The sequence below is a fragment of the Dermochelys coriacea genome, chromosome 1 (assembly GCF_009764565.3).
Source record: "Dermochelys coriacea isolate rDerCor1 chromosome 1, rDerCor1.pri.v4, whole genome shotgun sequence".
In the NCBI taxonomy this organism is placed as follows: Eukaryota; Metazoa; Chordata; order Testudines; family Dermochelyidae; genus Dermochelys; species Dermochelys coriacea.
The window spans coordinates 217,622,034-217,635,999 of record NC_050068.2 but is presented as its reverse complement, the minus strand read 5'-3'; the positions used below and the strand labels follow the sequence as shown (position 1 = coordinate 217,635,999).

Sequence of the window (13,966 nt, the reverse complement as noted above, 5' to 3'; positions counted from 1 at the left end):
TTTTTAATGAATCTGTAAACTCAGGAATAGTACCGAATGATTGGAGAATTGTTAATATAGTTCCTATTTTTAAGAAAGGAAAAAAAAGTGATCCGGGTAACTACAGGCCAGTTAGTTTGACATCTGTAGTATGCAAGGTCCTGGAAAAAATTTTGAAGGAGAAATTAGTTAAGGACATTGAAGTCAATGGTAAATGGGACAAAATACAACATGGTTTTACAAAAGGTAGATCGTGCCAAACCAACCTAATCTCCTTTTTTGAAAAAGTAACAGATTTTTTAGATAAAGGAAATGCAGTGGATCTAATTTACCTAGATTTCAGTAAGGCATTTGATACTGTGCCACATGGGGAATTATTAGTTAAATTGGAGAAGATGGGGATCAATATGAACATCAAAAGATGGATAAGGAATTGGTTAAAGGGGAGACTGCAATGGGTCCTACTGAAAGGCGAACTGTCAGGTTGGAGGGAGGTTACCAGTGGAGTTCCTCAGGGATCGGTTTTGGGACCAATCTTATTTAATCTTTTTATTACTGACCTTGGCACAAAAAGTGGGAGTGTGCTAATAAAGTTTGCAGATGATACAAAGCTGGGAGGTATTGCCAATTCGGAGAAGGATCGGGATATTATACAGGAGGATCTGGATTACCTTGTAAACTGGAGTAATAGTAATAGGATGAAATTTAATAGTGAGAAGTGTAAGGTTATGCATTTAGGGATTAATAACAAGAATTTTAGCTATAAGTTGGGGACGCATCAATTAGAAGTAACGGAAGAGGAGAAGGACCTTGGAGTATTGGTTGATCATAGGATGACTATAAGCTGCCAATGTGATATGGCTGTGAAAAAAGCTAATGCGGTTTTGGGATGCATCAGGAGAGGCATTTCCAGTAGGGATAAGGAGGTTTTAGTACCGTTATACAAGGCACTGGTGAGACCTCACCTGGAATACTGTGTGCAGTTCTGGTCTCCCATGTTTAAAAAGGATGAATTCAAACTGGAGCAGGTACAGAGAAGGGCTACTAGGATGATCCGAGGAATGGAAAACTTGTCTTATGAAAGGAGACTTAAAGAGCTTGGCTTGTTTAGCCTAACTAAAAGAAGGTTGAGGGGAGATATGATTGCTCTCTATAAATATATCAGAGGGATAAATACAGGAGAGGGAGAGGAATTATTTCAGCTCAGCACCAATGTGGACACAAGAACAAATGGGTATAAACTGGCCACCAGGAAGTTTAGACTTGAAATCAGACGAAGGTTTTTAACCATCAGAGGAGTGAAGTTTTGGAATAGCCTTCCAAGGGAAGCAGTGGGGGCAAAAGATCTATCTGGCTTTAAGATTCTACTCGATAAGTTTATGGAGGAGATGGTATGATGGGATAATGGGATTTTGGTAAGTAATGGATCTTTAAATATTCAGGATAAATAGGCCAAATCCCCTGAGATGGGATATTAGATGGATGGGATCTGAGTTACTATAGAAAATTCTTTCCTGGGTATCTGGCTGGTGAATCCTGCCCATATGCTCAGGGTTTAGCTGATTGCCATATTTGGGGTCGGGAAGGAATTTTCCTCCAGGGCAGATTGGAGAGGCCCTGGAGGTTTTTCGCCTTCCTCTGTAGCATGGGGCATGGTTGACTTGAGGGAGGCTTCTCTGCTCCTTGAAGTCTTTGAACCATGATTTAAGGACTTCAATAGCTCAGACATGGGTGAGGTTTTTCGTAGGAGTGGGTGGGTGAGATTCTGTGGCCTGCGCTGTGCAGGAGGTCGGACTAGATGATCAGAATGGTCCCTTCTGACCTTAGTATCTATGAATCTAGGCTGACCCATCAGTCTCACAGATCGTGGGAGACAGGCCAGTCCTTGCTTACAGACAGCCACCCAACCTGAAGTAAATACTCACCAGTAACCACACACCACACAACAGAACCACTAACCCAGGAACCTATCCTTGCAACAAAGCCCATTGCCAACTGTGTCCACATATCTATTCAGGGGACACCATCATAGGGCCTAATCACATCAGCCACGCTATCAGAGGTTCGTTCACCTGTGCATCTACCAATGTGATATATGCCATCGTGTGCCAGCCAATGCCCCTCTGCCATGTACATTGGTCAAACTGGACAGTGTCTACAGAAAAAAATAAATGGACACAAATCAGACGTCAAGAATTATAACATTCAAAAACCAGTGGGAGAACACTTCAATCTCTCCGGTCACACGATTACAGACCTGAGAGTGGCTATCCTTCAACAAAAAAACTTCAAAAACAGACTCCAGCGAGAGACTGCTGAATTGGAATTAATTTGCAAACTGGATACAATTAACTTAGGCTTGAATAGAGACTGGGAGCGGATGGGTCATTACATAAAGTAAAACTATTTCTCCATGTTATTTCTCCCCCCACCTCACCCCCTATTGTTCCTCAGACGTTCTTGTTAACTGCTGAAAATGTCCCACCTTGATTATCACCACAAAAGGTTTCCTCCTTTCCCCCCCTCCTTCCTGCTGGTAATACCTCATCTTAAGTGATCACTCTCCTTACAGTGTGTATGATAAAACCCATTGTTTCATGTTCTCTGTGTGTGTATATAAAACTCCCCACTGTATTTTCCACCGAATGCATCCGATGAAGTGAGCTGTAGCTCATGAAAGCTTATGCTCAAATAAATTTGTTAGTCTCTAAGGTGCCACAAGTACTCCTTTTCTTTTTTGTGAATACAGACTAACACGGCTGCTACTCTGAAACCTATTAATTTTTAGAATCCTTGCCGGCTCCCACCTTCTGCACTCGAAGTGCCAGAGTGGGGAATCAGCCTTGACAACAATGACCAGGAATAATATGTGTGCAGCTCTTGAAAAGATGTGAATTCCCTGCTTTTTGATGACTGTACTTTGGTTACTGTTGTCTGACCAGATAGCAAGTGTAAAAAAAACGGGGGGGGGGGGGGGTAATAGGTGCCTATATAAGAAAAAAAACCCAAAATCGGGACTGTCCCTATAAAATTGGGACATCTGGTCACCCTACTGTTGTCTTAAGTCAGGAAGCTATTTGCAGTTAACAGCAACTTTATTTAACCTACAAATGTATGAACAATGCTAGATTTTTTTATGGGCCAGACAGTAGATGGCACTCTTTCTATTAGGTAGCTATACACACATATATACTGCTATGTATATCATTTATATAGCAGTCCCCAAATAGTTGTTCTTTTCCTTTTTCTTTCCTGAGGTGTTTCCTAAACATCCTTTTAGATTTAGTTATTTCTTGGAGGAGTTACATCTCAGTTGGAAATGTAATAAAGCATATGTCAGCTATGAAAATGATGTCAATGTGCCCAAAAGGCCTGATTTGCAAATGTCAGTACCAAAATTGCATGCACAAAAATGCAGGCACACTTGTGTAAGTAACACATAAGTAATTACCATGATTGTGCAGGCAGGCTGGCTAATTATACCTACAAATGACAAGAGATGCATCTAGCCTTTCACATGTGCATTTATGGTAATGGAATATGCAATTTAAGCATGGAAATGTGTGTGAAATTTTGCATACATAATTGTATGACAGATTTTCTGGAAGCCAGGCCCAATAGGAGCACACGTGTATATTTCAGGGTGGCACTGACAGCATACGTGTGCTGGATTTGAAAAAGGACTGGATACTTTATTGACCATGATCGACAATTGTGCCTAAGCCAGCTAAAATGGCAGTATCACTCATCAGCTGTCATGCATAGCAGAGAGTGGGATGAAGGGGTGTCAGGAAGGAATTTTTCTCCTACTTACAGCATTGTAGAGTTTTTCAGGTGCAACATGGGCACTTTTGTGTGATGTTGGCCACTGCACCATGATGGATACCAGACTAGGCGGAATGAGGGCTTGAGCTGACATTACAGGTTCAGTGCTCTGGCTTTCCCCGGGGATCTCCATAGGGACCATACCTCTGGGATTCACCTACACAACACCGGCATCTTCCTTAACTCACAAACAAGGCCTGGGGTAGATCCCCTGGAATTTCCATTGAGAATTAATGCTTGATCCAAGTTATAAATAAGGAAGGAAGCCTAGGATCAATTCCCCACTATCTCCATAGGGAATATCATTGGTGAAGTGACACCCAAATTAGAATCATAGGGTTAGAAGGGATTGCAAGGGTCATCTAGTCTAACCCCCTGCCAAGACACAGGCTTTGTTGTGTATTTACAGTCTATAAAAGAGTTTGGGATCCTTGGGGATTAAATGCAAAGTTATTACATTGTATTCACCTCTGTTTCTACTCTGGATGGGGTCACCCTGTGTAATCCTGCTTGGATGAGCTTATATAGCAAATTTAGTGCAGCCAGTGCCTTTATGATAAATCACCTTACTGATGGATTGTTTGTATGAGACTCAGGTTGTTTGGTGCCTACCTACTGCAGTACATGTTGGAAACGTGTGAACTAGATCAGATAGATTACTATAGCTTGATCAACTAGGTTAGATAAAAGAAAAGGAGTACTTGTGGCACCTTAGAGACTAACAAATTTATTAGAGCATAAGCTTTCGTGCGCTATAGCTCACTTCATCGGATGCATTGGATGAGGTGAGCTGTAGCTCACGAAAGCTTATGCTCTAATAAATTTGTTAGTCTCTAAGGTGCCACAAGTACTCCTTTTCTTTTTGCGAATACAGACTAACACGGCTGCTACTCTGAAACCTGTCATTAGGTTAGATAAATGACCAAAGCTACTGTTAATACTATTGAAAGGAAATGACCTGTGATGGGTTTTGAACATTTGGTGCACATAGAGGAGCCTTTATTGTCTACTTTCAGAGTAGCAGCCGTGTTAGTCTGTATTTGCAAAAAGAAAAAGAGTACTTGTGGCACCTTAGAGACTAACAAATTTATTAGAGCATAAGCTTTCGTGCGCTATAGCTCACTTCATCGGATGCATTGGATGAGGTGAGCTGTAGCTCACGAAAGCTTATGCTCTAATAAATTTGTTAGTCTCTAAGGTGCCACAAGTACTCCTTTTCTTTTTGCGAATACAGACTAACACGGCTGCTACTCTGAAACCTGTCATTAGGTTAGATAAATGACCAAAGCTACTGTTAATACTATTGAAAGGAAATGACCTGTGATGGGTTTTGAACATTTGGTGCACATAGAGGAGCCTTTATTGTCTACTTTCAGAGTAGCAGCCGTGTTAGTCTGTATTTGCAAAAAGAAAAAGAGTACTTGTGGCACCTTAGAGACTAACAAATTTATTAGAGCATAAGCTTTCGTGAGCTACAGCTCACTTCATCCGATGAATGCATCCGATGAAGTGAGCTGTAGCTCACGAAAGCTTATGCTCTAATAAATTTGTTAGTCTCTAAGGTGCCACAAGTACTCCTTTTCTTATTGTCTACTGTGAGATTTCCTCTCTTTTCATTCCTCCCGGATTACTAGTGAATGCTACTTGGAATAAAATCCAGTGTCCCAACTTTTAGAAAGTGTTGCTTTAGTAATACTTCTATAGCTCATCACTCTACAGAGGAGTCCATCTTCCAAAAAGGGTAGTGGCATTATGCGAGGCAGTGCTTTAAACCACGAGTTGAGGGCTTCAATAGCTCAGACATAGGTCAGGGGTTTATTACAGGAGTGGGTGGGTGAGATTCCGTGGCCTGCGTTGTGCAGGAGGTCAGACTAGATGATTATAATGGTCCCTTCTGACCTTAAAGTCTCTGAGTCTATGAGAGAGTGCTCTCTGCTGACCAAGGCCCTGAGCTATGCTCAAAATAGGAGACCGGGTTTGCTTCCCAGCTCTGCTACTTCCTTGTTTTGTGACCTTGTGCAAATCAGCATCTCAGTTTCCTCCTCTGTAAATTGTGGACAGTGAGGTTTACCTCCTTGTATGGGGAAGGGTTGTGGTCTATTTATTATAAGCCTTGCCTGCATGTTAAGTATCATCACTTTGCCTCTTTCCACTGATATTTCCAAAGTGTAAGTTGCCTGACCACTCTAACGATCTGTGTTTGATGTGTGACGCTGTAATGATTTAAAGGGCAAATTTGAGGGGTTGCCACTGGTTTACCCCTAAAATAACCAGCACGTATAGGATTCAGCTTCAACATCTGGATTATGCTCCAAGCCTTTCTTCCATCTTCATATCCTTTATATGGCTCATCTCTGGAACAGACTAACCAAAAGCTAAGGCTCATACGTAGGTTTGGAAGGATTCGCTTTTTATCAGTAAATATTGATTTCACTGTACACACACAAACCCCACGAGAAAATATTTCCGGTGATAATAATAAAAATTTGAAGCTAAGCAAAGTAAGGGAAATGCTGCTTGAGAACTCATTAGACTTTTATTTAAGGCTATTCACTTTGAATATTTTGACATGTGATGAGGATCCTTCCCCATAATTTTGTGCAACTGTGACAATTTCAATCAATACAACTTTAAAAAGTGCTTCAAAATAAACATCAACTATATCCATTGAAATTATTTAAAAAAAAACATATTCTGTCAAGCTTACTCATACACAAGAACTTTATTTATTGATATATATGTATTTATTTTTATATATATATATATATATATATATGTACAAACATTAACAAGCATCACATCAAGCACTTCTACAGCACCATGCATTGAAATTAATGCTTTGCAGAGAATTTTCACAGCTATTCCAGTTCCAGTTTCTCCAAGCAGGAGGTGCCATAGGAAACAGTGCAGGAGACTTGGGTGTGGAAAGCACATAATTAGTCCTCTTCCTACCTCTCCCCTCAGGAGGCACTGTAGGGAACAGGGTGGGCAATGTAACGGTAGGGCAGCTCTCAACCACTCTAGTTCGAGCTTCTCCCAAAAGGAAGCACTACTGGGAATTGTGCAGGACCTCTAACTGCTTAAGGAGATCTCAGGTAGCGCAGTGTCAGCCCTTCCCAGAAGGAGGTGTTGTATGGCATCGTGCAGGGGACACTGGTTGTGGGGCACGTACAGCTGCTAATTGGCTATGGAATAGTCCCTCCCAAAAAGGAAATAATGGAAGCGCCATTGCTTAGGAATGTTATATTTGATGAAGGCCTGGAGGTTAGACCACAGGGGACAATCCTGCCCTGACTGAGGGAGCTGTGTGAAGAAGATGAAATAGATTTAGGCCAGCATTTTCAAAAGTCTCCACTAAATCTGGACGTCTGGTTTTCACTGCCCAGTTTGAGAAGTCAAGGACCAATGAAGTCAATGAGAGCTATGGGTGCTCAGCACTTCTGCAAATTGGGTCCAAAGTATCTTGAGGTGGACACCCTTGAAACTTTCAACCAGAGTGGCTCCACCTCAAATTTCTAGGATTCTGTCTCCCAGTCTCAACCTCTCCAACTGGGAGGCAGTTCAGAGAGCTGGACAAAAGGGCTGGCAATGGGAGTCTCTCAGCTACTACAGCCCCCACCTTTTCATAGCAGGGGGCACAATGGGGATCAATGCAGACAGCTGGCTTCATGACAGTCTTACATGAACTCCAGTTGATGCCTCTCCCAGCAGGAGGCAGCATAAGGAGACAGGATGGGTGACTTACAATTAATCCAGTCCTGTCCTCTCTCAGCAGCAAATGTTAAAGGTCTGTCTTCACTGCAGAGTTAATTCAGGCTCTTATTCATGTATTGCCCCTAACCCAGCTCCTAGCCACGCACAAAACCCTCTCAAGGTTGGTGCTGCTTTACACCTGACCTGGCTGGCACAGAGATAGGCTAAAGGCTATAGGCTAAAGGCTGAGAGAGGCTTGTGCTTGATTGATAACACTCCCACTCTGCAGTGAGGGCACAGATTAAATCACTCTTCATCCTCCAACGCCTTCCCACAATTCCCCCCATGTGCCCAGAAGGACAGACCAATTGTCCCACAATTCACTGGCTAAGAATCAGGAGGCGGTTCAGCTCACTGCAGCACAAAGAACCCTGGGTTTTGCCCCAGGAGTCCTAGAGGCACACATGGGTGAGTGCAGCACCAGTGAGCATACAATAGCACAGATGAGGCTTTGTAGTGTGGCCACCCACACCTGGGCTAGGCCAACCTGGATGCTCAGACCTGGGTATTGATCACTCGAATTAACTTTGTAGTGAAGACACACCCTACAGGCGTCAATGCAGGGCAGTGAAGGACTTTCACTCCAGTCCTGGCTTCCCCAAGCAAGGCAGTAGTGCTGGATGGAGTGGGAGTGGGAGAGCAGGGGAATTCTGTCTTTAGTGGGTCATCCTAATTTTCCTTGGAAGGGAAGTAAGAAAGGGGAGAGGACATGAGAATTTAAGGCTGGAGGGAGGGAGGGAGGGAGGGAGGGAAAGAAGGAAGGGGAGAAAGTGTGAGTGGGAGAGAAAGAGAGACATTGTTGAACCAATGTGTTTCCAGAGTCTTCTGATTGTCTGTGATCGTCACTCCTGCCCATCTCAAAGTCCCAGGATTTTGAAGGCATCTCGTAAGTCTTCCACCTCATCCAGTGGCTGTGCAGAGCAGAAGAGATAAGATGAGTTAGTTGTGCAATGAGCGGAAATGCTGAGAGGGGAGGAGAAGAGGAAGGGAATAAGAAGAGAGGAGTGTTGGTGAAGGGGGGAACAGAAGAAGTATGGGGTGAAAATGAAAGGGAGATGGAATGGAGGAGAGCAGAGGTGAGGAAAGTGGGCAGAGGACAGTCAAGAAGGCAAGATAGAGGGGAGAGAAGGGACACACAGGAGCAGAGGAGAAGTGCAGCAGTGGAGGGAGAGGAGGCACTGGATTGACAGGGGGAGAAGAAATGTCCCTCACCAAGAGGATCCGCCGGAGTCTCCTGGACAGACGGACAGAGTTTTCATGCAGCCCCTCCCAGGCTTTAAAGGTCCTCTCCCGGTTCTCCACGAAGGTGTTCCAGCAGTAGAAGTAATCTGCCAAGGAGCAGGAGACAGGATGAAGACATGGAGCAGAGTCAGGGTTTCCCAGAACAGGACTCAACTGTCCCCAAAAATCATTAGAGCTCCATATCCCTCTATATGTCTCCCCCATGACTCCGTCACCATCTCTCCCCCATCCCCTCTCTCCAGGCCTCTGTATCCCCATGTCTGAGATACTGTCTCCCTCTCCTTATCTCACCTTTGAAAGTCATGATGGCGATCTGAACCCCAGCCCGGTGCAGGCGTCTCAGCCCCTCAGGCTCAGCATTGCGGTCCTCACAGAAGTACAGCCGGGCAGCGAAGATGCGCAGTGTCAGGTTGGGGTAGGCACGCAGGAAGTCAGCCACATGCCTGGCACAGTCATAGCAGGGGCTCCATGAGGTGAACCAGGTGACTCGGTAGCAGCGTCCAGGGTCCAGGTCCCAGGCGGAGATGTAACGCAGGAAGAGCATCTCCACATGGCAACCCGACTGAGCAAGAGAGAGACAGAGAGGGAGACAATGGGAGAGAGGATGGAGACATGCATGGATGGATATGCGGGGGAATGGATGGGTGTATGGGCAGATATAGGGTTGAACTGATGGATGGGTGGTTGGATGGACGAATGGATATGGGGGTGAGCTGATGGATGCATGGATAGGTAGGGGATGAACTGGTGGGTGCATGGATGCATAGTAGGGTGAGTAGCTGGGTACACAGATGGCCTGATAGTTGGGTAAGTGAGCTGATAGGTGCTTGGCTGTATTGATAGGTGCCAAGTCATGCCCATACTTTGTTGCGTAGGTATCCGAAGTCCAAGGAGCAGGAGGTGGCGCTGTCCCGACGTTTCACCACATAGCAGAGGTAGGTCTCATGGCGGCCCCGGGCCCAGCGAAGGTTCTTGAAGTTGTAGAGGAATTTCTTCTGCTTCATCAGGAGGCTGCAGGGGAACATTTGAGAGGAAGATTAAACTATAATAGCACATCCCAGAGCAGGGAAGCAATAGCGTCTCTGTACAAGGCTCTGGTGTTTCTGCACTTAGAACATCCTCTTCATTCCTAGGCCCATCCGTACCAGAACTGCACAGTGTTCAGAAAAGGGACACAGACAGGACAACGGGGCTGCAGGACGGGACTCTACAAGTGGAAATGGAAAGAACTTAATCTACAGAGTTTGGTTAAACGACAACTAAGGTGGCAGAGGATGAAACTGTGGGAAGGGCATAAAAGCAAGGAGACAGAGCAATTGGTTGGGAGTCTGAAGGAGGAGACCTGGGGTGTGATTGAGAAGATGGGACATTTCAGGCTGGGCAATCAAGGAATGTTTCCTCACAGTGTGAGACTGTGGCAGAGTCTCCAAGGGAAGGGGTGGCAGCCCCATCACTAGGGAGATTTAAAACTAGGATTGGACAAAGCTCTGGAGAGCAGGCTGTATGGAAGAACTTTGCCTTGGCCTCCAAGAGATAATCATGGTGGAATTACAAACATCAGTGGAATGCTGAAATAAACCACACAGGGAGGACAGAATGGGAGAGGAGAGAGACCAGCAATCTAGCTAAAAGATTCTATTCAGTGTAATGGAAGGACGTTTCTGGTTGGAGACCTTTATGGATACAAGCCCTAAATCAAACGAATTCACACCTAGGGGCCCATTACTCTGCATAGGATCCTACTCTGGCCCAGGGGGATGCAGAAGTCATGGACCTTTTTCTAACGGGCTTCACCTCAATGCGGGGTTGCAGCAGCTGTGCTCACTGAGGTGAGACGCTAGCCACCTCCACAGCAAAGCAAAACAGAAGTGAATGGGTTAAAAATAATCCTGGCATGTCACCTCCTCGCTCTGAAGGGCTGATGTGTGATGGAGGGACTCATAGCAGGTCAGTTGATATAGGGTCTGGGTCTATAGGGGGATGAGAGTGGAATAAAGGTTGGGAGAGGGGAGCTTGTGTCTGTTGATTTATTGCAGCAGGTTTGTCTGATTTCAGTCTGAGATCTGAGAGTTTCAGGCAAACACACATCTCTTCAACACACACTTACACACACACACCCTCTGTGTGACACACATACATTGCTCCCTCACACATCTAGCTACCTATCACCATAGTATCTGAGTAACTCGGTATTTAAGATGGAAATTACAATCACATTCTCGCTACACACACATACACTCCTCCCTGTCACACAGCTTCGTACACGTACATACTTTACACAACCTTAATTTGCACATACACATGCACTCATTCAGACACATTCACACACATGCTTACACCCCACCCCCCCATTCATAGACACCTCCAGCTGTCACCCACATCTGCACATTCACATTCACATATCCGTCTGTCACATACGTTTATATACCCACAGCACACCCGCTTTCACATATGTAAAGCTTCCTACCATACACACATATGCCTCCCTCATGCACATTCACACAGAGATACAGAGACACAACTCTCATTCTCACACAAGATACACACATCCCTCACTCACACACATCCTTTGTTCCAAACCCACAACTTAAATGTACCTAAAGAACATTATATGCATATCATATTTCCTCCCAATGTCTACATTATAAACTTAAACTCATAGACATGTAACATCTGACTAAGTTGTGTCATGTCTTCTCCTTGCGGATGGTCCACATAAGGGTCAAGAGCCTACTGCTGCTACAAGTTAATGGAGTTATTCCTTTAGCTCAAATGGCAGTCCTCTGCTTTCGATGCCACAGCATTCCTTCCCATGCTGGAGCATTAGTGTTGACACAGAGGGCAGACCACCCTTACTGAATAACCTACACTTCTCCCCTCAACATAGCATCCATTGTAGCATTGGACTCAGTACTGACTCAGAAGGGAGAGAGCTCCCCGACTGAGCTACTCCGGCCACTCCCTGCAGCATCTGGGGATTTCTTGGAGGTCTCCCACCTAAGCACGGCTGCAGTCAAACCCTGCTTAGCATACAAGGTTGGCCAGAAGTACCATACAAATGAGCTGACAACACACATTTCCCCGTTTCGATTTCTCTGTTTGTCTCACTCCACTTCTTAATGTGTCTTTCTGACTTTCCATTTCTCTCTCTCCTCATCTATCCTTCCTTATCACGCTTGCTTTTTTTCACACTTGTACCTTGTGCACTCGGAACAGTCACGTCCAGAGCCGGCGCTGGGCATAACCAGACTAAACAATTGCTTAGGGCCCCAAACTGCTCAAGGGGTCCCCCTATTCGGTTTTTATTATGTGTTGGGGGGCAAAAATAGTCCTGCTTAGGGCCCCCAATGGGTTAGTACCGCTTTATTCCAACTCCAACCCGCCCTTGAACCACCCCACCCGTCCACTGACCCACAGAAGCGGCTCTGGCTCTAGTCCACAAAGCACGTACCTCCTGGCCAATGGTCCACTCTCACTTTCAAATGTGGCTTACCGCTGCAGGGGGCGGGGGGGCGGGGGGCGGGGAGAGAGGTGTGGCATTATCCCCCTTGAAAAGGGGACAGAAAGGGGGCGCCCCTTTTGCTCTTGCCTTCAGTAGACTGACCTCAGGATGCTACAGTAGCACTACATGCCCTGTTATGGGCTAAGGAGCAAGTATAAAATTTAGGGCCAAATACTGAGATCTTAGCTGGAGAAACAGGAGGGAAAAATCATGACAGATGTGACCATTTCGAAGCGATTTCATTCCAAGGGATTGGAACAGGGAGAATTTTTCGTTTATTTGGAAATTGTTGTGAACATTTTCACCTTCAAATCCTTCATTTTTCATTTTTTCTCCCTCCTTCCCCTCTTTTTAAAATTCTTTTTTAACAATTTTGCCACTGGAAAAGGGCAGTGCATTGGGAGAAAAGGAACAACCATAAACCCAACAAGCAAAATGATGCTCAAATTAGCATTTTCCAATGTCATCAGAAAAAAAACGTAAAATACAGAAAAAAACAAACAAAGCCATTTTCATGCAAACTTACGAAGTCAAAAACAGGTCATTTTTTGACTGAGAATCTGTCACTCAAAACATTTCAACCCGCTCTAATGCTAGTTCCACTTCTGGCTGGGTGCTTTCTCTGGCTTTGACTCTGCTGGGAGTTCTGCTATAGTAAGGACTTCAAAACATGTTTGGTAGGTGGGTATCAACAAGTCAACCCCGGGCAGATACGAGGAGGTTAAAACGACTGAGCAGGTTCACACTGTATAGCTAGTTACAAATGACTGGGTGTTTGCACCCCATATAGCTCCTGCATAATTTGAGGGGATGCTGTCTGAGTCATGATTATGTTCAGTCATTAAAGAAAGTGGTTAGGTGTGGAGCATCTCCTCTAATATAGATACACTCCCCAAATGTTCAAATCACAGGGCAGGTCCTTGCATGGGAGAATGGCATAGAATTGCATAAGAGTGATTAGGTGATCATTTGGACACCGTGTAACTGCAGTGCAAGTAGAGCTACTGTAATCTGGAATGATCTGTACCTAGGAGCAATTATATGAACACCAGAGAGAGAATGAGAGACAGAAATCTATAGATAGATAGATAGATAGATAGATAGATCACAGAAGCACTTGAATGTTTACCCCTCAGCTCTCTGTACCTATCCTAGTTCAAGAAAGAAAGAAAGAAAGAAAGAAAGAAAGAAAGAAAGAAAGAAAGAAAGAAAGAAAGAAAGAAAGAAAGATTTGAACAGAATGGGTTAGACAGAGATGGGGGAAATGACAGAAAGAGATAGAGAGAGAAAAATCTGTAGTGAGGGACAGTCAGAGAGAGAACGAGATGGGAGGGAGAGTTGGGGAACTGAGTCAGATGGAGAAATGGAGAAGGACGGCAAGCAGCTGTGCAGAACAGATTCATACCAAGAGAGAAGCCCTGAGTTCTGGTAGGAGGGAGAGGGGTACCTGTCCATGGCCATGCCGGGGTCTCCTTTGAGGTGACGGGGATTACAGGGAGGTCCTCTGAGTCACCCTGCTCACTTGCTCCGTATGAATGGTCTTCTGATTCGATGTACAGAAATGAGAACTGCCCTGTACTCCCCTCCCCCATTTGTCACCTCCACCCATCATCTCCCTCCAGGTTTCAGTCTGGTTTAGGTAGGGGAGGAGTTAGAGAGCTCTTT

At 44.8% G+C, this 13,966-nt stretch overlaps 1 protein-coding gene across 1 annotated transcript; it reads right to left on the bottom strand.

Annotated features, from left to right (window-relative positions):
* Positions 1-6,371: 6,371 nt before the first annotated feature.
* AICDA (activation induced cytidine deaminase) lies at positions 6,372-13,762 on the bottom strand. The gene is made up of 5 exons (XM_038369856.2): positions 13,749-13,762; positions 9,663-9,810; positions 9,091-9,361; positions 8,770-8,885; positions 6,372-8,468 (listed from the first exon to the last, which is right to left on the bottom strand). The coding sequence occupies exons 1-5, from the start codon at positions 13,760-13,762 to the stop codon at positions 8,415-8,417; spliced, it is 603 nt and encodes a 200-aa protein (XP_038225784.1). The 3' UTR covers positions 6,372-8,414.
* Positions 13,763-13,966: the final 204 nt, after the last annotated feature.